Source organism: Chiloscyllium punctatum, chromosome 9, assembly GCF_047496795.1.
Source record: "Chiloscyllium punctatum isolate Juve2018m chromosome 9, sChiPun1.3, whole genome shotgun sequence".
Lineage (NCBI taxonomy): Eukaryota > Metazoa > Chordata > Chondrichthyes > Orectolobiformes > Hemiscylliidae > Chiloscyllium > Chiloscyllium punctatum.
This window is the reverse complement of record NC_092747.1, coordinates 32,920,900-32,943,115: the sequence shown is the minus strand read 5'-3', so window position 1 is coordinate 32,943,115 and position 22,216 is coordinate 32,920,900. Positions and strand designations below refer to the sequence as shown.

Sequence of the window (22,216 nt, the reverse complement as noted above, 5' to 3'; positions counted from 1 at the left end):
GTGACTCGCACCCGGAAGTCCCTTGCCTCCTCCCTTCTGGGTGAAGTGTACGGTCCCGCGCAATCTCTTTGGAGCTACCATGGACCGGGAGCTATTGTCCGATTCTGCGAAAGAGTATAACAGGATGAAAGTCAATATCGGTAAGAATGCATATTAAGGATCACAGTTATATAATGTTACGTTTCTCTTTCAGATAGTTTATCTGTAATATTTCCTATTCTCAAGAAGGGTTTAAGAATAATATCGACTGACTTTTGTTTATTTACATACATTGACTGATTGTTTTTTAACTTTTGCTTATAGGGTTCCAACATGTCAACATTTTACTTTCCTATAAATTATTCACTGTGAGGGACCTAAACTGGACAAGAAAATCCAAATGAGACCTAATCAAGCATGATTTTTGTCATGTTGTATTTACCTAAGCAATACATTCAATCAACATTTGTAATAACCCTGCATCATTGATCACAAATCTTTTCACAACTTGTGTACAATGATAGACGAGTCTGTCTCTTTAAACTTTACTTCATAACCTTATACAGGTTGTATTGGGCCTAGAAGATTCACCTATATTAAATATAGTCTACCAGATGTAGGCTTGTTTCCCTCATCATATTTAGGTGTCAGTTTTAGTCTGTTTACTCACCCAAAATAAACTCTCAACAACTTTTTGTTATGTCCTTGACCTTCCAGATAATTTCCTCAACACTTTTATGCAGATTATTTCAATTAGGGATTAGTGGTCCTAACACTGACTCTGTCCAGGTTCTATTTGTAACTCGTCACCAATCAATTTTCCAAATTTTTGCTTTCCAAAATGCAACCAATTCCCTAATCAAACCTGATATTGTCCTCAAATCACACAAGAGTCTCTCTTATAAATTAGCCTGTTGTATGCCACCTAGCATACAGAGAGTTGTCCAGGAGAGTACTTGTGTTTGGGCTCGGGTACCACCTGTCCCAAATGTGTGTCCTAACATTTCGAACAGGTTGATTTAAATACGTACAATATTGACTAGGTTACCTTCACCCATTGACCCAAGTAACTACAAACCAATTAGCCGTTCTTCAGTGGCAAAAATGTAAGAATCTATACAAAGGGTGTAATGACTGAAGACATGGAAAATAATGGATTAGGCAAAATCAGTGTGGACATGTGAAAGCAAAATCATCTCTGATTCTGGGGATTTCTGGAGGAGGACATAATGGATCATCCACTTAGCACATCAGACTGAAGATTGCTGCAAATGCTTAAGTCTGATCTCTTGCTGGGCTCTCTCCTCATCATGGATGGGGAAATTAATGAGCTGCTTCTTCCAGTTCATTGTTTAGTTGTCCACCGCTGATGACTGGTTGTGGCAGTACTGAGAACTTAGATCTGATCTGTTAGTTGTGAAAATAAAAACATGATGGGCTTTTAATTTCTCCCCAGTGGGTTTGGTGACTGACTTTATTGTCATTGGATGAAATGCTAATTTGAGTTTAACTGTCCATGTTGACTTGGCTGCTGATGGACCAATGACTGCTGTGGCCATTTTAAATGTATGTTTTGGACACTTATGATTATATCTGTCCATATTCAGTCCCAGGTATTAAACTGAACAACATAATTTTGAAATCACTAGTCCATATTTACATTATTATGATAGCAATCTAATAACTTTTATTGCATTTGCTGAGCTTGATACAAAATCCAGTTTTCTTAGTAACCTTTCATTTGGCTTTGCATGAGACTTTGGCTGTGTTATAATATGTCCCCATTAAAACAAATGAATGAGAAAGAAACCGAAGGAGATGATTAAGCCCCTTTAGCTTGCACTGCCATTCAATAAAATCATGATTAGTTTCCTTACAGTGTGTAAACAGGCCCTTCAGCCCAACAAGTCCACACCGACCCTCCGAAGAGTAACCCACCCAGACCCATTTTCCTTTAATGCACCTAACACTATGGGCAATTTAGAATGGCCAATTCACCTGACTGGCACATCTTTGGACTGTGGGAGGAAACCAGAGCACCTGGACGAAACTCGCACAGACACAGGGAGAATGTGCAAACTCCACACAGACAGTCACCAAAAGCTGGAATTGAACCTGGGTCCCTGGCGCTGTGAGGCAGCAGTGCTAACGACTGAGCCACTGTGCCACCCCTGTGCCATGGCTGATCTGTTTGTGTTCTGAATTCCACATTTCCATTTACCTGATAACTATTAGTTACCTTGCCAAACAATAATCTGTTCATCTTTCTTAAAAATATTCGATTACCCAACCTCCATCACATCCTGAGAAGGAGTTCCAAAGTCGAATAACCCTCAAGTTCACCTGCTTACTGATGGGGAGGGTGACCATTTTAATATTTCAAACATTGTTTTAAAACTTAATTCTGCACTTAGCCACAAGAGGAAACGTTTTTTTCTGTATCCACCTTATCAAGACCATTCAGGATCTTACACATTTTAATCAAGTCACCCTTCGTTCTCTAAACTCTAGTGAAAACCAGCCCAACCAGTTCAACCTATCCCCATAAGACAGGCATGACCAATGTTCCATGTATTGCTTTTCTGCTACGTCCAGTGCTATGCATCAGCATGCCAATCTGTATGCATGGGGCTTCCCAGGTGAACTGTGCAACTAAGAGATAACATTGACTATAATGTCCTTTTGTGTTGGGGTGTTCTGAGAAGTATGTGCTGTATGAGTGTTGATTGTGACGATGCTGCCCCTTTAACAAGGTAATGCTGTCCTTGGCTTTTTTTTCAGAGAAGTCGTAAAAGACACAGACTCCAAAAAGGGTTTCAGGGCCAATTTGATAATAGCTAACAGATACTGCCTCAGGCAGAAGACTTTCAAGTTAAAAATATTTGCCCAATGGAAGAGGAGTGGCCAGTTCTCCCAGCTCAGCTTTTCTGTGGTTTGGTTTGGTTTTTAGTAATAGAAACGTTCCTGGACCCAAAGATGCATGTCCCTGCTGATCTCTCTCTGACTTGTCTCCTGTAAGACCCTGTGTTTGATTTTACCTTTTGTGCCAAGTTATTCTGTATTCTGTTCTGGCCTGATCCATAACATGACCAATTGATCTGATTCAAGTCATTGCCATCACTTGTAAATGTCACTGTCCTGTTGTCTGAATTCAACTAATCCAGAGTTTCTTTTTCATTATCTGAGGCAGAGGCAGATAGGAGTGATTTCTTTACAGGAAAAAATAGTTTATTTTCATGTGATGATACAAATTTATGCAAAAGATATCTTTTGCTTTCCTGTTATCACCTTAAATTTCAGTCATTTTTTCCACGTTGCTATGTTTATAATTGGAGAGTTGAGGCTACAACAGGGAATAGGAGTTGAAATGTGTGGTACTGGAAGATTAGACAGCATTCGAGGAGCAGGAGAATCAATGTTTCGGGCATAAGCCTTTCATCAGGAATGTTGGGGGGGTGATGGGGGAAGGGGCTGAGAGATAAATAGGAAGGTGAGGGTGGTGCTGGGGAGCACGGTAGCTGGGAAGGCAATAGGTAGGTGGGGGGTGATGGTGATAGGTCAGAGGGGAAGGTGGAGCGGATAGATGGGAAGGAAGATGGACAGGTCAAGAGGGCGGTGCTGAGTTGGAGGGTTGGATCTGGGATAAAGTGGGGCGAGGGGGGATGAGGAAACTGGTGAAATTGACGTTGATGTCATGTGGTTGGAGGGTCCCCAAGGTGGAAGATGAGGACTTCTTCCTCCAGGCGTCAGGTGGCTAGGATTTGGTGGTGGAGGAAGCCCAGGACTTGCATATCCTTGGCAGAATGTAAGGGAGAATTGAAGTGGTCAGCCACAAGGTGTTGGGGTTGTTTGGTGAGTGTGTCCCAGAGATGTTCCCTGAAACATGCTGCGAGTAGGCGTCCTGTCTCCCCAATATAGAGGAGACCACATCAAGAGCAATGAATACAGTCGATGAGGTGTTTGGATGTGCGGGAAAATCTGTGCCGGATGTGGAAGTCTTCAGTCCATTTTAAGAAAGAAGCAGAAATAGTACTCACAACTTAAGCTCCAGAAACTGTCACTCCGCCAGCCAAGCTGTTCCTGTACAGCGACAATCCTGACGTTTACCCAACAGTGGAAAAATTGCCCAGGTATATTTCATGTACACAAAGCAGAATGATCTAGTCCAGCCAATTATTGCTTCATCTGTCTCCACTCATTTATCAATTAGTGATGCCCAGTTTGGCTTTTGCCAGCCAGAGCATCCCAGTTCCTGACCTCATTACAACCTTGGTTCAAATATGGATAAAAGAGCTGAATTCTAGAGGTGAAGTGAGAGTGAAAGGCCTTGATATCAAGGTCCCATTTTTCCAAGTGTGGCATCAAGAAACTCTAGCAAAACTGGAATAAATGGGAATCGGGGTGAACCCACTCTACTGGTTGTAGTCATATATCTGACACATAGGAAGACAGTTGTGGTTGTTGGAGGTCAGACATCTCTGTTCCAGCACATCTCTGCAGGAGTTCTTCATGGTAATGACCTAGGTCAACCCGTCTTTGGCTGCTTCGTCAATGACTTTCCCTCCATCAAAAGGTCAAAGAGGGGGGGAATGTTCACCAATGACTGTTCATCATTCATGACTCCACAGAAACTGAGCGAAAGTGAGGACTGCAGATGCTGGAGATCAGAGTCGAGAGTGTGGTGCTGGAAAAGCACAGCAGGTCAGGCAGCAATCCATGTCCAAATGCAGAAAGATTTGAACAATATCATTTGCCCTACACAAATGACAGTCAATGTTCATCTCTATTAAGAGATGATTTAACCATTGTCCCTTGATATTCAGTAATGTTGTTATTATTATTGAATCCCCCCCATTATCAACATCCTGGGGGTTACCATTGACCAAAAACAGAACTGGACTCACCATATAAACACAATGGCTACAAGCGCAGGTCAGAGACTGGGAATACTGCAGCAAGTAACATCCCTCCTGACTCCCTAATGCCTGTCCATCATCTACAAGGCATAAGTCAGGAGTATGATGGATGAGTGCAACAATGACAACACTCAAGAAGCTTGCCACTACCAAAGAGAAATCTGTCCACTTGTTCGTCATCACACCCACAAATATCCACCCCTTCCACTATAAATGATCAGGCGCAGCTGTGCGTACTACCTATAAGATACACACCTTCCAAACCCACAGCCACTTTTATCTAGAAGGACAAGAGCAGCAGATGTATGGGAATAACAGCACCTGCAAATTTCCTTCCAAGCTATTCACTACCCTGACTTTGAAATTTATCACTGTTCCTTCATTGTCATTTATCAAAATCCTAGAATTCCCTCCCTTAACAGCAATGTGGGTCTACCTACAACACATGGACTGCCAAGGTTCAAGAAAGTAGCTCACTACCATCTTCCATGAGTAAATTTTTTTAAAAGTCCAAACTGTTGTGCCTCTCTTGAATATGAATGCTATCAGAGTTCAAAAGGAAATCAACGTTTACAAAGCAACTTAGTATTTTTTTGAGTGAATTCCCTTAAGTAATGCCTAGTATGAGAGGTAACATTGTAATATGTAATTTTCATTCGTCTTCAGCTGATCTTTCTGAAGATGAACAATTGTTCTCTTTGCTCATTAAAATTACCTCATACTGAATACCCTATTCAGTACTCTTCTACGGTCTCAAACCTTTCTTCTGCAGTTAGACTTTGTTCTGATCATGAACCATTGGTGGAATTTCAATGCAGCAAATATTGAGACCTCCATTTAAAAGAGCAATTTAATGGAACATTGTTGCTCCTTTATTGAATTCCAAGAATTCAATTAAATGATAGAATCTGCAGTATTGAATGTGTGCCTTTTGTGATGTGATGTACGCCCTGCTGGGAATTATATTACAGGTACTTGACAAATAATGAATTCCATCCTGCATTTACTGCCCAAAATATTAGCTATGTTTGGTGCGGTCATTATATTGTTCTATGTACTAAATTACTTTAGTATAATATACACCTTCACCAAGCTGTTCTTCTGATAAATAAGTCTTACCTAGCACTTGTGTGGATACACAGTAAGTAGCAAACATGTCAAGTAAAACTTTTCATCCTGAGTTGACAGTCTCATAAAATCTTTACATGAGACATAATTATTACAAGGATCTCTCGCTCTCTCTTTCATGTTTGTAATTAACATAACACTGGCGTATTATATAAAAATGAGGACGTGGTGTAAAGACATTAAAATGGATACTGAATTATTCCCATATCTCCTGACCTAGTTATCTCCTGCCGCCTTAACTTCATCTGAAAATTGCAGTTTAATCTCCCTACTTAAACAAAGAAATGAGGAACAGAAGTAAGCCTTTGAGGCAATTCTTCAATTCAGTATATTCATGGCTGATTATCTTTTCCCCATACCTTTTAATCCCTTTAACCCTCAGAAAAATAGCTTCTAGTGGCAGACATTTCCACAGATTCATTACTCTTTGGGGCAGAAATTTCTCCTCATCTCAGTCCATTATCCTTAGACTGTGACTCCGGTTCATTGGAAACATCCTTCCTGTGTTTACCTTATTCTAGTTCTGATAGAATTTTATAGGTTTCTCTGAGATTCTTTCCCATCACTGCCCCATTCTTTTAAACTCCAGTGAGTATTGGACTATAAGACCATAAGATTTTAGGCGCAAAGTTAGACCATTCAATCTTTCAAGTCTGCTCTGCCACTTGAGCATGGCTGTAATGATTCTCAACCCTATTCTCTTGCCTCTTCCCATAACCCTTGATCCCTAACCAATCAAAAATCAATCTCTGTCTTAAATGCACTCAATGACTTGGCCTCCACAGCCTTCTGAAGTGACAAGATTCACCGTCCTCTGGCTGGAGAAATTCCTCTTCATCTCAGTTCTAAAACGTCGACCCTGAGGCTATGCCTTTCTTTGTAGATGTTGCTTTGAGATGCTTATGAAGTGTATGGAATTTTTTTGCTGCTTGTTATACTATCTTTTTCTAGACTAGTATGAAGCATTTGGAGGCAGCCATAGAAGTTGAAGACAAATCTTTAATGGAGTAAAGAGAGAAAATGCTGGAAAATCTCAGTAGGCCTGGCAGCATCTGTTAGGAAAGAAAAGAGCTGATATTTCGAGTCTAACTGACCCTTTGTCAAAGCTTTGACAAAGGGTCAGTTAAACTTGAAATGTCAGCTCTTTTTTCTCCTGACAGATGCTGCCAATCTGCTGAGATTTTCCAGCATTTTCTCTTTTGGTTTCAGATTCCAGCGTTCGCAGTAATTTGCTTTTATACTTTAATGGAGTCATCTTCTTACTGCAGCTACATGAACTTTTCACAGCATTTTAAAGAACTAAGATGGATGCTCCATCATGTGACACTGCATCACTTTCAGCGATGGCCTGACTATTCATATAACCACATATTTAAGTTATATCGTCCTAACCAATCCAGTTTTCTTCGTATCCCTGTCCTTCCATCTCAGAAAACAGTCAGATAAACCTTTGTTGCATGCTATCCATAGCTAGAACATTCTTCATCAGATGAGATCAAGGTATACACACAAGTGCGGTGTCACATTTATCAGAATGTATGAAATATAAGCTATACGGATAAACAATCTTTGAGCCTGCTCTACCAACCAGTACCATCACGGGTTTAGATTAGATTACAGCGTGGAAACAGGCCCTTCGGCCCAATAAGTCCACACTGATCCTCCGAAGAGCAACCCACCCAGACCCATTCACCTAACACTACGGGCAATTTAGCATGGCCAGTTCACCTGACCTGCACATCTTTGGACTGTGGGAGGAAACTGGAGCACCCGGAGAAAACCCACGCAGACACAGGGAGAATGTGCAAACACCACGCAGACTGTTGCCTGAGGCGGGAATTGAATCCAGGTCTCTGGCGCTTGAGGCAGCAGCGCTAACCACTGTGCCACCGTGCCGTGTTATCTTCCATTTCAACAGCTTAGGAGATTGATGAGCAATATTAAAGATTTTATACCAAATTTTAAAATTTCAAATACCTGTCTTTGCACTTACAGTGAAACTGCTGATGTAAAGTTGTTCTGTAATTAGACCATCTTCTCAGATGGGGTGCTCTAATACCTCTCCTCCAGAAGATTACACTTGGTTTAGCTTCCCCTTGTGTAATACAACCGAATATAGTAAGTATTATAGCTTTAAAGAAACTATATTGATATTATGTTATTTATATTGCAGAAAAACTTACTGAACAATCTTCTCAGTTGGCCATATATCAGAAAAAAATGGTGGAACACAATGCAGTACTTAAAAATCTCAGCCAGAATTTCAATCAGGTAATCTGAAACTGCAAATAGTTTTGTTTGGGCAGCCTTCCTATTTGGGGAACTAAATGTTAGCCACAAGTGATCCTGATCAGCTGCAGACCTTTTTTGTTCATTCGTTACTTCAACAATTTGCCTTGTCAAACTATTGGGCATAATGCTGCTATTTCTGACAACTGACATTTTGGAGTTATTTATAAAATAAATTATGAATCTAGCCTCAGCTATTCCTCGGTAAAAACAATGACTGCAGATGCTGGAAACCAGATTCTGGATTAGTGGTGCTGGAAGAGCACTGCAGTTCAGACAGCATCCAAGGAGCTTCGAAATCAACACACTATTTCAAACACTTCAAGAATTTATTTTTAAATGCCCACATTGCTGCCAGATAGAACTAGTACTGTGAACAAACTTCCATATTTCTGACTTTATTGGTCAACAACTAGTGAGACTGACCTAACCCTTGCTATTCCTCAGCTGAATCTAAAGGAATCTCAGTCGGACCATTTCTCTATTTAAATATTTGCACTGTGATACTATCTGTACTTAATACGACAACTCTTCCCTCATTTTCTATCTTATTCCACATGATTTTTTAAATATCTAAAAGCATTTATCAAATTTGAACATGCTTGAGACAGGGTACTTGCTATTTTATGATTTTCTAATTTAGTAATTTATACTTCTTTACTTGATAATTAACTTTCTCGTATGCATTTTATTCAGTAGGGTAAGGACTTTGACTGGACCAGCATTTGTTGCCCATTCCCCATTTCACCTTGAGAAGATGGTAGTAAGCTGCCTTCTTGAACCGTTGCAGTCCATTTAGTGTTGGTATGCCCACAATACTGTAAGGGAAGGAATTCTATAATTTTAATCCAGTGTCACTGAAGGAATGGTGATATTTCCAAGTAGAGATGATGAATTGCTTGGAGGTGATCTTTAAGGTGTTGGTGTTCCCATGTATCTGCTGCCCTCTAGATTGTAGTGGTTTTAGGTTTGGAAAAAGCAGTGTATGGTATCTTTGTGCATTTGTGCTGTGCATCTTGTAGCTGGTATGTACAGAAATATACTGTGTGTCATTGATGGAGACAAGGTTTTCAAAGTCAGCAAGTGAATTATTCGCCATGGGATTCCAGCCTCTAACCTGCTCTGTAGTGTATATATATGTATTTATATGGCAGATCCAGTTCAATTCCTGGTCAGTGGTAACCTTCAGGCTGTTAGTAGTGGGGGAGTTGGTGATGAAACTGCCGTTGAATGCCAAGGAGTAACTGTTATGATTGTCTCACAGTTGAAGATCATTATTGCCTGGAACTTGTGTGGTGCGAATGTTACTTTCCACTTGTGACTGCGCAAGCCTGAATATCAACCAGACCTTGACGCTTTAGGACATGGACGGCTTCAGTCTATGAGGAGTTATGAATGGTGCTGATCATTGTTGATCAGTGAATATCCCCATTTCTGACCTTATAATAGAGGGAGGGTTGCTGATGAAGCAACTGAAGATGTTTGGACCTGGTACACTGAAGAACTCCTGCAGAGATATCCTGGAGCTGAGATGGGTGAATCCTGACAACCACAACCACCTTCCTATGTGCCAATCAGTGGAGATTTTTCCCACCAATTCCTCAAAGTTCTCGTTTTGCTAGGTTTCCTTGATGCCACATTTAATCAATTGTGGCCATAATGTGTGGTGCAGTACTTGCTCTCTCCCATCGTCTAGAGTTCAACTCTTTTGTCCATGTTTGAACCAAAACTACGGTAAGGTTCAACATAAGAAGCCCTGGGATGAGTATCACTGAGGAAGTTGTTGCTGAGCAACTGCTGCTTGGTAAAAATGTTAATGACATCCATCATATTTTACTGATTATCGAGGGTAAATTAACCAAGCTGTATCTGGCTGGACTAGAACTGTCCTTTTTTTTTTCACATACTGGTCATATTTAGGCGATTTTGCCATGTAGATGTGAGTGTTGCAGCTGTACTGGAATAGCTTTTGGAGGGAGAGGGGAGGGGGGGGTTCACAACAAGATTTGGAACATGTCTATTATTTTGACCGAACACCAAGCTGCAGGTGGTGGTGCTTCTTTCCACCTGCTGCCCTTGTCCTTCTACATGGAAGTGATCGTGGGATGTCTGGAAAAGGCTGAAATGGATCATGTACTGACAGTTCTGGTTGAAGATTGGTCCGACCGCTGTATACCGCTTATGTGCTGATTTTCCCCCCCCAATCATCAAGGATGGAGATATTCTGGAGCATTCTCCTCCAGTGAGTTATTTAATTGACACAATTGTTTTTATACAACTGAATGTGGTAGAACTGCAGAGCTTGGATCTGATCTGTTCAGTTTGGAATCATTTAGTTCTATCACTTGTGCTTATGCTTCGGCACGCAGGTAGTCCTGTTTTCTAGCTTCACCAGGTTGATGCCTCATCTTTGCATATGCCTTGTTTTGTTCCTGACATACCCTCCTGCGCTCTTTGTTGAACCATCTCCTGTTTAATGATAATGCAAAAATGGGGGATATGCTGGGCCTTAGATTGCACATTTTGTTGGAGTAGAGTTCTGCTTCTACTAAAGGCCCATATTGTCTCATTAAAGTTCAGTTGTGGGTCTGGGTCTTTTCAAAATCTGTCCCTTTCTGCAGAGTGGTAATTCCACAGAACATGATGATAGGTAGGTATCCTTAAAGTGAATATTGGATTTCAATTCTACAAGGACTGTACAGTAACCTCTCTGACTAATACTGTCATGGATGTATAGCTCCGCAGCAGGCAGTATTGAGGCTGTTTCTGTACTATCTGATGTAGACCTGATCAAGCAGCAATATGCTTTAGGATTCAACCAGCTCAATCAGTATTGGTGGTGCTGAGCCAGTCCTGGTGATGGATGTTGAAGTCCCCAATCCAGAGTACAAATGTGTGTCTTTATCACCTCTGTGCTTCCTTCAAATGGTGCTCAATATGGATAAGTACTGCTTCATCAGCCAAGTGCTGGTGACACATGGTAATCAGCATGTTTCCTTTTCTATGTTTGAACTGATGCCATGAGAATTCATAGGATCCAGACTCAATGTTGATGATTACAAGACAACACCCTCATGACACGTCGCTATGCCACCTCTGGGTCTATTCTGTTGGTGATGGTATCTAGGACAAGGTCTCTAGGATAGAATTCCATCAGCACGATTGTCACGCTATTGTTGTTTTTGTTTCTGGTGCTATTGTTCAGTGTTCAGTTGTCTATCCCATTTCCTGTTTTTTAATCTCTTTTTATACAACCAACTGGCTTGCTAGGCCATTTCAGAGGCAGTTAAGAGTTAACCACATTGCTTAGGGTCTGATGCATTTAGACCAAACCAGGTAAGAACAGCAAATTTCCTTCCCTAAAGGCCACTTAGAAAATCAGATGAGTTTTTACAGCATCCAGAATGGTTTCATGGACATTATTAGACTTTTAACTCCAGATTATTTGTTTTAATTCAAATTCAACCATCTGCTATGGCTGGGATTTGAACACAGAAGACCACCTGCATCTCTGGATAACTAGTTCAGTGGCATTCCCACTATTCAATCACCTTCTGTAATTCCATATGAAGTCCTACAGGGATTATAGAATTCTGTGTTTAAACAGCACATTGCTTTGATCACTGTTTATTTCTGACTGGGTCTTTGAGCTTAGCAATTCAACTTGACTAACTTTTTTTTGATGTTTGCTCAGATGAAAAACAAAGTGGCTTATAAATTTTTCACAAGACTGACATATTTCAAAACAGTTGTAGGTGTAAGCTTGTTATTTCTTCATATTATTAAAACTTGAAGTAGACTTTTATAAATGGGAATACATTTGTTCACCTTTACAATTGCTTCACTTCAGCAATCTTGCTCACTTTTGTAAAAAATAACTGTCATTCTAATTTATCTTTCTTCTCAGTTTGGACATTAAACATTGACTGCCCAATATTTAGTATATCTCCTGATTACTTTGTTACTCAGGACTACATCTAGCAAAAGCTTTACTTCTGCTGCCATTTAGAATCAGAGAGTCATAGAGATGTACTGCATGGAAACAGACCCTTCGATCCAACTCGTCCATGCCGCCCAGATATCCCAACCCAATCTAGTCCCACCTGCCAGCACCCAGCCCATATCCCTCCAAACCCTTCCTTAAAAGATGCCTTTTAAATGTTGCAATTGTATTAGGCTCCACCACTTCCTCCGGCAGCTCATTCCATACACATACCACCCTCTGTGTGAAAACGTTGCCCCTTAGGTCTCTTTTATATCTTCCCTCTCTCACCCTAAACCTAGACTCCCCCAACCCAGGGAAGAGACTTTGTCTATTTATCCTATCCATGCCCCTCATAATTTATAAACCTCTATAAGGTCACTCCTCAGCCTCCAACGCTCCAGGGAAAACAGCCCCAACCTATTCAACCTCTCCCTATAGCTCAAATCCTCCAACCTTGGCAACATCCTTGTAAATCTTTTCTGAATCCTTTCAAGTTTCACACCTGCTTCAGGAAGGAAAACTGCACAATTTTTAGAAATTTCATTCCTGTTCTTAGTTTACTCCTCAGTCCTCATGAGAACAATACTATATGTTAATTATTCCTACTCCATTCTGAATCGTCAGACTTCCTATCTGGTACAGCCAGAATGGAATGAGTTATCTCTGTCAGTGTTGTATCATTCTGTGAATCCATTTCCTTTCAGCAGTTGGGTGGAGTGGTGGCTCTATACTACAGCCTTAATGATTACTGAATTTTTAGCATTCTTGCCAGAGCTAGAACGTTGTGAACTCAAGCTCTTCTTTGAGGAATTGTGTGCATAAATCTAGGCACAGGATATTCCTGTGTGGTACTATGGGAGTTCCAGGTGCCAACTATTTAATTAAGACTCCATCTACCCTCCTACAGATGTAAAAGATCCAACATAATTGTAAAGAGCAGCAGGAATGTCTGCCAATGTGTTAGCTTATTTTTGCTTCTCAATTAACACCTGTCTTTTTAACTTGTCCTTTTTTTGGAGGTAATATTTGTAGTTAAGATGCTAGTTGATCACACTTCAACATCCACCATCCTATTTAGATTTGGTGGATGTTTTTGGAGCTAGATGTCCTTCCAATTTATCCAGGCTGGGGACCAGTATTAATGCATGCTGGCTTGACTGTGCCAATGGCTGGGGTCCTCCATTGCTAACAAGCCCAAGAGGGGAACTTGACTCGGAGTATTCTGGTTTATAAACTGTGGTGATACTGTACAAGCTATAGTTCTTCCTTAACTATCACTTAAACCAAAACAAGTTCTGGTCGCCCTATTATAGAAAGAGTACAGAAAAGATTTACTAGGATGCTACCTGCACTGCAAGGTTTGAGCCGAAGGACCTGTTTCCATGCTGTGGACCTCTGACTCTGACTCTAAATGCTGGAGAATTTTAGCAGCAAGCCTAGCAACATCTGTGTAGAGAGAAACAAAGTTAATGTTTTAAATCCCAGTATAACTGTTCATTAGAACACGCTTAAGACTCCATCTCCCCTGTAATAGATGTAAACGTTTCAAACATTTGTTAACATGTTAGCAAAACCTGCCTGTCAACTAATGCCACTTCTCTATTTGCTTTTCTTTCTTTCAGGTAATATGAGGTCACTGGAATGCTGGTTGATCGTTCTTCAACATCAGCTATCCTATTTAATGTTGTGGTTGTTTATACAGCTGGATGTCTTTTGCAATATTAACTCTGTTTCTACCTCCACAGATGCTGCCAAACCTGTCATGTCACTAGCACTGTTTTTATTTCAGATTTCTGGCAGCTGCAATAATTTGCTTTTATATACTTCAAAGTTTGTTGCAGTGAGCAATTGAAACTGGCTATAAGGAGCCTTGAATATCAGGTTTAAATTTGCTCGCTGAGCTGGTAAATTTGTTCTCAGACGTTTCATCACCATGCTAGGTAACATCATCAGTGAGCCTCCAGAGAAACATTGATATTCTGTCCCGCTTGCTATTTATCTGTCTCAGTTTGTTGTGGTGGGTCATATCACTTCCGGTTCTGTTTCTGAGAGGTTGGTAAATGGGGTCCAAATCTACATTTGTTAATGGAGTTCAGATTTGAATGCCAGGCCTCTAGGGATATCCATGTGTGTCTTTGCCTGTCCCACGATAGATGTTTTGTTCCAGTCGAACTGGTGTCCTTCTTCGTCTGTGTGTATGGATAACAGGCGAAAGTGAGGACTGCAGATGCTGAAGATTAGAATCAAGAGTGTGGTGCTGGAAAAGTACAGCAGGTCAGGTAGCATCCGAGGAGCAGGAAAATCGACATTTCAGGCAAAAGCCCTTCATCTGGAATCAGATACCAATGATAGTTGGTCATATCTTTTTGGTGGCTAGTTGGTGCTATTATATATCCTGGTGGCTAGTTTCCTGTCTGTTTGTCCTTGCAGAGATTTTACATGTGACGTTCGTTCTGCTGGTTTTGGTACAGTGTCCTTTAAATTCATCAGGAGCTGTTTCAATGTTGTGGTAGGTTTATGGGCTACCATGATACCTAGGGGTCAGATTAGTCTGGTCGTCATCTCCAAGATGTTTTTGCATGGCAGGGTGGCTAGAGTCTCTGGGCGTGTTGTGTCTTTTTGTTTCCCAACACCCACAAATGCAAGTGCATCAGGATATTATTTAAACGAGCCACAATATACTGCAACACCAAGGAACTACAAGAAGCCGAGGAAAAACACTTATACAATGTATTCAGGAACAACAGGTACCCAGTAAGCTCAGTCCACCAATTCCCACACAACAGACCTAAACAAGAAGACTCAACACACCCAGAGACTCTAGCCACCCTGCCATACATCAAAGACATCTCAGAGATGACAACCAGATTACTCCAGCTCCTCGGCATCATGGTAGCCCACAAACCTACCATCTCGCTGAAACGGGTCCTGATGAATTTAAAAGACTCCGTACCAACAACCAGCAGGATATATACAAACCGTCATATACAAAATACTCTGTAAGAACTGCAGCAAACATTACATTGGACAAATGGGTAGGAAACTAGCCACCAAAAGACATGACCAACTATCACACGTATCCATACACACAAATGAAGGAGGATACAGTTTGACTGGCACAATACATCCAGCCTGGGACAAGCTAAACAAAGATACGCACGGGAATTCCTAGAGGCCTGACATTCAACCCCGAACTCCATTAACAAACATAGATTTACCCCATTTACCAACCTCTCAGAAACAGAATCGGAAATGATTCCACAACAAACCAAGACAGATAAATAGCAAGTGGGGTGGAACACCAATGCTTCACCAGAGGCTCACTGATGATGTTGCCTAGCATGGTGACAAAACGTCTGCGAGCAAATTTACAACTTGATCCACAACCCAAGTTACAAATCTTCTCCAAAATCTCAAGTCTTGTATAAATTGCTTTTCATTATTTATTATAGTTCTACAGCCATGCCTGTAGAATTGCCATGGCTGTAGAATTGCCATGACTTGTCTTTGTTATCAACCTATTAGATTTTTCCAATACTCTTTGTAGTCTGTCTTTTCTCCAATCCTCATTTGAGAATTGAGCCAAGAACTTCCATTGCATTGGTCCACATGTATCGATGAAATATTGCAGCTGACCAAGAGACTTGAACCTGAAGCTTCTGGCCCAGAGGTTGGGATGCTACCACTGTAGCAGATGATCTTGGCTCTCCATCCGAAAAGCTTAAGAATACTAATGTAACATGGAATAGTCTTACTCCGAGCATCTTTACATGAATGTGATCTTGTAAATGTAGTGCAGTTCAACAACTAAAGCAAACTAAGCTTTTATCTTTTTATAGGTACAGTTGAGACTGGAACGTGTAGCAGCCGTGAAGCCTGGTATCACAGGACTGAACCAGTAGTTTGTGGGAAAAATATTCCTTCAATGCAATGAGAACCAGCATTTACAATCTATTCAAGATTGTATTATTGAGATTTTGAGCATAGTTCTGTTTATTTAATGAGTGAACTTTTTTTCCCAATTTGTGTTACTCAATTGTGGGTTATTTTTCTCCATGAAATAAAGACGTGAATGTGTTGTTTTTTTTTCACATTTGTTTATTTAAATCAACTTCAGCATACACAGGTTATGAATAACTTTCCAATACTGTCTTATTCTTTCATGGGATGTAAATGCCAGTGGCAAGGATAGCATTTGTGCCTATCCTTTTGGATATAGAGGAGGAAAAACAATGTTCTATGAAAGGGGAAAAATATTAATAATACCGTACCACTTGAAGCAAGAGTGCAGAATACCTAACCAACATTTTGCATACACCTGAGATGTTATTGAATATTCCCTTCATTTGTTTTCACAAATACATTACAGACAAAAAGGTAACTAGGGAGAGAATAGGGCTCCTCAAAGATCAGCCAGGTGGCCTTTGTGTGGAGCCGCAGGGGATGGGACAGATACTAAAGGAGTATATTGCATCAGTATTTACTGTGGGAAAAGGACATGGAAAATATAGGGAAGTAGATGGTGACATCTTGAAAAATGTCCACATTACAGAGACGGAAGTGCTGGATGTCTTGAAATGCATAAAAGTGGATAAATCCCAAGGACCTGATCTGTGGGAATCTAGGGAAGGATTGCTGGGCCTCCTACTGAGATATTTGTATCATCGATAGTCACAGGTGAGGTGCCAGAAGACTGGAGATTGGCTAACGTGGTGCCAATGTTTAATAAAGGTGGTAAGAACAAGCCAGGGAACTATACTGAGCCTGACCTCAATGGTGGGCAAGTTGTTGGAGAGAATCCTGAGGGACAGGATGTACATGTATTTGGAAAGACAAGGACTGATTAGGGATAGTCAATGTGGCTTTGTGCATGGGAAATCGTGCTTCACAAACTTAATTGAGTTTTTTGAAGAAGTAACAAAGGATTGAGGAGGACAGAGCGGTAGATGTGATCTATATGGATTTCAGTAAGGCATTTGACAAGGTTCCATTTGGCAGACTGGTGAACAGTTGGATAGAGAACTGGCTATGGTAGAAGACAGAAGGTTGTTTTTCAGGCTGGAGACCTGGGACCAGTGGAGTGCCACAAGGATTGGTGCTGGGTCCACTACTTCTCATTTATATAAATGATTTGGATGTGAACATAAGAGGTGTAGTTAGTAACTTTGCTTATGACACCAAAATTGGAGGTGTAGTGGACAGCGAAAAGGTTACCTCAGAACGGGATCTTGATCAGATGAGCCAATGGACTGATAAGTGGAGATGGAATTTAATTTCGATAAATGTGAGGTGCAGCATTTTGGGAAAGCAAATCTTAGCAGGACTTATACACTTAATGGTAAGGTCCTTGGGAGTGTTGCTGAACACAAAGACCTTGGAGTGCAGGTTCATTGCTCCTTGAAAGTGGAGTCGCGGGTAGATAGGATAGTGAAGGCGGCATTTGGTATGGTTTTCTTTATTGGTCAGAGTATTGAGTACAGGGAGGTCATGCTGCGGCTGTACAGGACATTGGTTAGGCCACTGTTGGAATATTGCATGTAATTCTGGTCTTCTTCCTTTCGAAAAGATGTTGTGAAACTTGAAAGGATTCAGAAAAGATTTACAACAGTGTTGCCAGAGTTGGAGGATTTGCAATGTAGGGAGAGGCTGAACAGGCTGGGGCTGTTTTCTCTGGAGTGTCAGAGGCTGAGGGGTGATCTTAGAGGTTTATAAAATCATGAGGGGCATAAATAGGGTCAATAGACAAAGTCTTTTCCCTGGGGCGGGGAAAGTCTAGAACTAGAGAGCATAAGTTTAGGGTGAGGGGAAAGATATAAGGATACCTAAGGGGCAACATTGTCACCCAGAAGGTCGTACGTGAATGGAATGAGGTGCCAGAGGAAGTAGCGGAGGCTAGTACAATTGCAACATCCAAAAAGCATCTGGACAGATATATGAATAGGAAGGGTTTGGAGGGATATGAGCCAGGTGCTGGCAGGTGAGACTAGGTTGGATTTGGATAACTGGCCAGCGTGGTTGAGTTGGACTGAAGAGTCTGTTTTCCTGCTATACGTCTCTGATCCCTGTTTTTTAAAATTCACTCATGAGAGTGGACGTTGCCTGTCCTGCATTGCCCTGGAGGTGGAGAAGAGCTGGTTTATTGAATGGCTGTAGTCCATGTAGTGTAGATAGCGTAATTAGGGAGAGAATTCCAGCACTTTGAGCTAGTGGCAGCAAAGGAATATCAATACATTTCTTAGTCAGGATGGTGACCTGTTCAGTGGGGAACTTACAGGTGATGGCATTCCTGTATATCTGCTGACCTTAGCCTTCAAGATGGAAGTGGTTATGAATGTGGTGAATTTCTATAGTTTCTGATTGATAGTATACATTGTTACTAAGAGTTGATGGTGGAGAGAGTGGATGTAGTACCAAACAAGGTGGTGTCAAGCTCCTTTTATTGGTGGTGCACCCATCCAGGCAAGTGGAGAATGTTCCATTGTACTCCTGACTTAAGCCTTGCAGATGGAGATTTTGGGGAGGCAGAGGAGATGGCCCTGACAAACCAAACTGGGCTGCACTGAACAGGTTATTGCTGAGCAAATGCTGCTTGATAGCACTTGACACCTTCATTACTATCGCCAGAATGGCCTTTGCAGTAACCAGTGCTTTCAGCCCTTTCTTAATATCAAATAGATCAACAGTTGCTGAAGACTAGCATCTATGATGCTAGAGACCACTGCAAATGACCAAGATGGATCATCTACAGTATAGTTCTGGCCGAAGAGTGCTACAAAGAGCATCAGCCTTATCTGTTGCACTAATGTACTGGGCTCTTCCATAACAGATTACAGGGATACTTATGGAACCTTAAAGCGTTTAGTTGGTTATGAGAAATGAGCTAAAAGATTGATTAGTTACAATCTATTGAGAACTCATACTAATTTCCTTAACTTTTTATGGAAAAGAGTAAGTTGTTAATTTCACATTAAAGAGTTGCCCAATTTACAAACCCAATGATTGAAGTAGAATAATTAGTAAGCTAATTACAGAATTATACAAATATCTACACTTTAAGGCAGGTTAAAATTAAGGCACTTTAAATTCTCAACTTACTTTTCCTCAATTAAAGTAAAAAGAGATTCAAATAAAAGTTCATGCTACAAAAGCAGTTTTTTGTGTTTAATTAGTATCCCAAAAGGTGAAAGCAAAAAACATCCTTTCTATGTCAATTCCCAGCATAAAGTTAATTTAGATGTTATGTGCGCTTCATTCCAGAACCACTTTATTACATTTCATTACATATTCACAATTGGAAGTTACGAAATTAAATTGGGAAGCTCTCACAAAATTTAGTATTTGAAGCTTTCAAAAATTGCACAAGTGCCAACTGGGCTATCCGAAGGCCACTACTATACCTTTTGTCTTAATGTTGTGGTTTTAGTTACTGCTATTTAATTTTAGTATTGGTGCAGAAGCTATTCACTTTTCAAAACAAAAACACAACCCATAGATTAGGTACTGTTCTCCTATCTGCAATTTTCAACAGTGGGATGCTCTCCTGAGGGGCAAGTTCAATTGTAATCATACATTATCTAGATATTATTGGTAATATGATCACATTCTCCAAGCCAAGAAAATGTTACAGAATAGTGCAGCACAGGTTTTGTAAAAATAAAATGCAACATGGTTTCTTTAAGTTTGCATTAAATGTAGATTTAATTAATTATTTTCCCTTATACTGAGCTAATTTGGATGAATATGCTCATTTTCACTGTACAAAATATCATATCTTTCTCCTAAAATATCAGACCTTACAGGTGCCCAGTACCCAACTAAATTTTAAATCACCTCAGTCAATTATGGAAAGTAGCTGCTTGCATCCAAAAAAAAAGCTCATGCATATCCACACGCTAGGGAAACATTGGATGTGGGGGTTAAAAACAAAGCTTAAATTTCTATTTGAAAATTAACACTTCAATAGTTTGAGAACTCCAATGCAAGTTTACATCCAATGAAGTAAGCATTCCCATGTTTTACTATTTGTGTAATTATCCACTGTGCTGTTAAGAATGTGAATTCTGGCTTAACTAATTTAAAATGTAGTGTAGAAGAAAGTGAGACCTACAGAAATTAGGCAAGCAAGATGAAACACCTAATTACCCTTTCTACTGCCAACTACATTTTTTTTAAAAAACTCATTAGTCAGCAGAGCTAAAGGGTGAAAGTGCTGCATCCTTTGCACATTAAATGTCCATCCCAACATCTGAGAATAAAGACAATAAATTCACAAAAATCAATTTAGTTTACAGAACATAAAGTGCAATCGGTTCTTCATTCAAGATAAACTGCTGCTTGTCAGTTAAATAAAATCAAAACATAACCAATTCACACAACTTTCTCAGTGAAGAGGTCAACATTTAATATTCAAATCAACTGAATTCTTCAAGATCTTCTCAAAGATGAAACAGTTCACTTTTTGTCTTGCTTCCCCGGTTTTTCTTGTAATCGGTAGTCAACTAGAATCGCATTTCCAGTTTCTTTCGCAGTGCGTCGTGCCACAGCCTTGATACCCAAATGATCAATGTTAAAAGCGGTCACACCAACATTGATGGCAGAGTTCACAGCACTATCTGTAGCTTTCCCAGCAGCAGACCCATACCTTTATCAGAAAGGAGCATTTTGATAATTTCAAGAAGCAAAGCAGAAAAAAAATGCTAGATTATTGCCATGCTAACATTAATTCCACAGAATTAAATTTTATTCAAATTTTAAAAAGGTTCTCTTTCCTACATGCCAGCCAGTTTCTGGAACTTGATCAGATAAAGATTTAAATATATCTGCACATTACAAGTCAATTAACAATACCACAAGAAGCAACTATGACTGTATTAAAAGATACAGACAAACTAAAGTAACTCAGTTGGTGAGACAGAAGAGTGAAGGATCAGTTCTTTGATTAGTGGCTGGGACCCTCTAAGTGAGAGCTGCAAGAACAAAAAAACAAGAAGTGGGAGGAGAAGGACATTCATTCTTCTAATCCTGCCTTCCATTCCATAAGATCTTCGGTCTCAACAACCATTGAGCCAGCTTCTTATAACCCTCAACTCTAATATTTAAAGTTTGTTTACTTCCTCTTAAAATACTTTCGCTGATGTGAAGGGTGTGTTTCCATGTTGTATGAATCTATGATTCCATCTACCTTCCACAACTCTCTGGGATAGACAATTCCAAACATTTGTTATCTTCAAGAAATTCTTTGTCCCAGTGAGGCAACTTACGACCAATATACCATGATTTCTTTCTTATGTGAACCATGATAAGTAGATCCTTCCCCTCCCATTCTAAGCTTGAACTTTGGCGTCAATATAGCCTTTGGTTCTCTACCTTTGCTGCAGAGAACATAAGGGAATACTGCATATTATGATGTGTCAAGGAGAAAAAGCCTCTTCACTTGACAAGGCATATCAACATTGGCATTACCATGCTCTTCTGGCTGAGGTTAGGTAGCACAGCACAGGGATGAATTCTGGGATTATTTTGAAGTATAAATTGCACAGTGTGCTGGTGAGATTTTTCAGTTGACAATTAGATCTGGAGTAAGAATGCTAAAGCAGTAAGTCAATAAAAGATGACATCTGATTAACCCTCCTCTAAACTTGAGGAAGTGATGTCCCTTTTTTCCCATCATTGGTACCAAATTTCAAATACATTAAATACCAGTTTACACCATTGGCAAGATAAATTAAGTTAATGGTCAACGTGGATTTTTTTTTTATTAGTAATCTAATAATTTGTCAAATTTAATATGTGGGTAGACTGAATCCCCACAGAATACAGGCTCAGAGGAAAGAGAACTAACAATCAATAGGATATAGGAGAAATGAATCAGTCAACATGAACACACCTTAAATGATTCACAAAATGCTGATCAGGATGC

General features: G+C 40.2%; 2 protein-coding genes and 1 long non-coding RNA gene across 5 annotated transcripts in view; 2 read left to right on the top strand and 1 right to left on the bottom strand.

Annotated features, from left to right (window-relative positions):
- LOC140481274 (uncharacterized) lies at window positions 1-16,375 on the top strand. The gene is made up of 3 exons (XR_011961489.1): window positions 1-140; window positions 8,197-8,294; window positions 16,137-16,375. It is a non-coding gene; the product is annotated as an uncharacterized lncRNA (long non-coding RNA).
- ccna1 (cyclin A1) overlaps window positions 1-22,216 on the top strand; it is a 138,849-nt gene that overhangs the window by 18,204 nt on the left and 98,429 nt on the right. The window lies entirely within an intron of this gene.
- sparta (spartin a) overlaps window positions 16,375-22,216 on the bottom strand; it is a 32,523-nt gene continuing 26,681 nt past the window's right edge. For all 3 annotated transcript variants that reach the window (XM_072577201.1, XM_072577204.1, XM_072577203.1), the window contains exon 8: window positions 16,375-20,938. In XM_072577201.1, coding sequence (XP_072433302.1) covers window positions 20,749-20,938 — 190 coding nt within the window. In that variant the 3' untranslated portion in view covers window positions 16,375-20,748. The remainder of the gene's footprint in view (window positions 20,939-22,216) is intronic.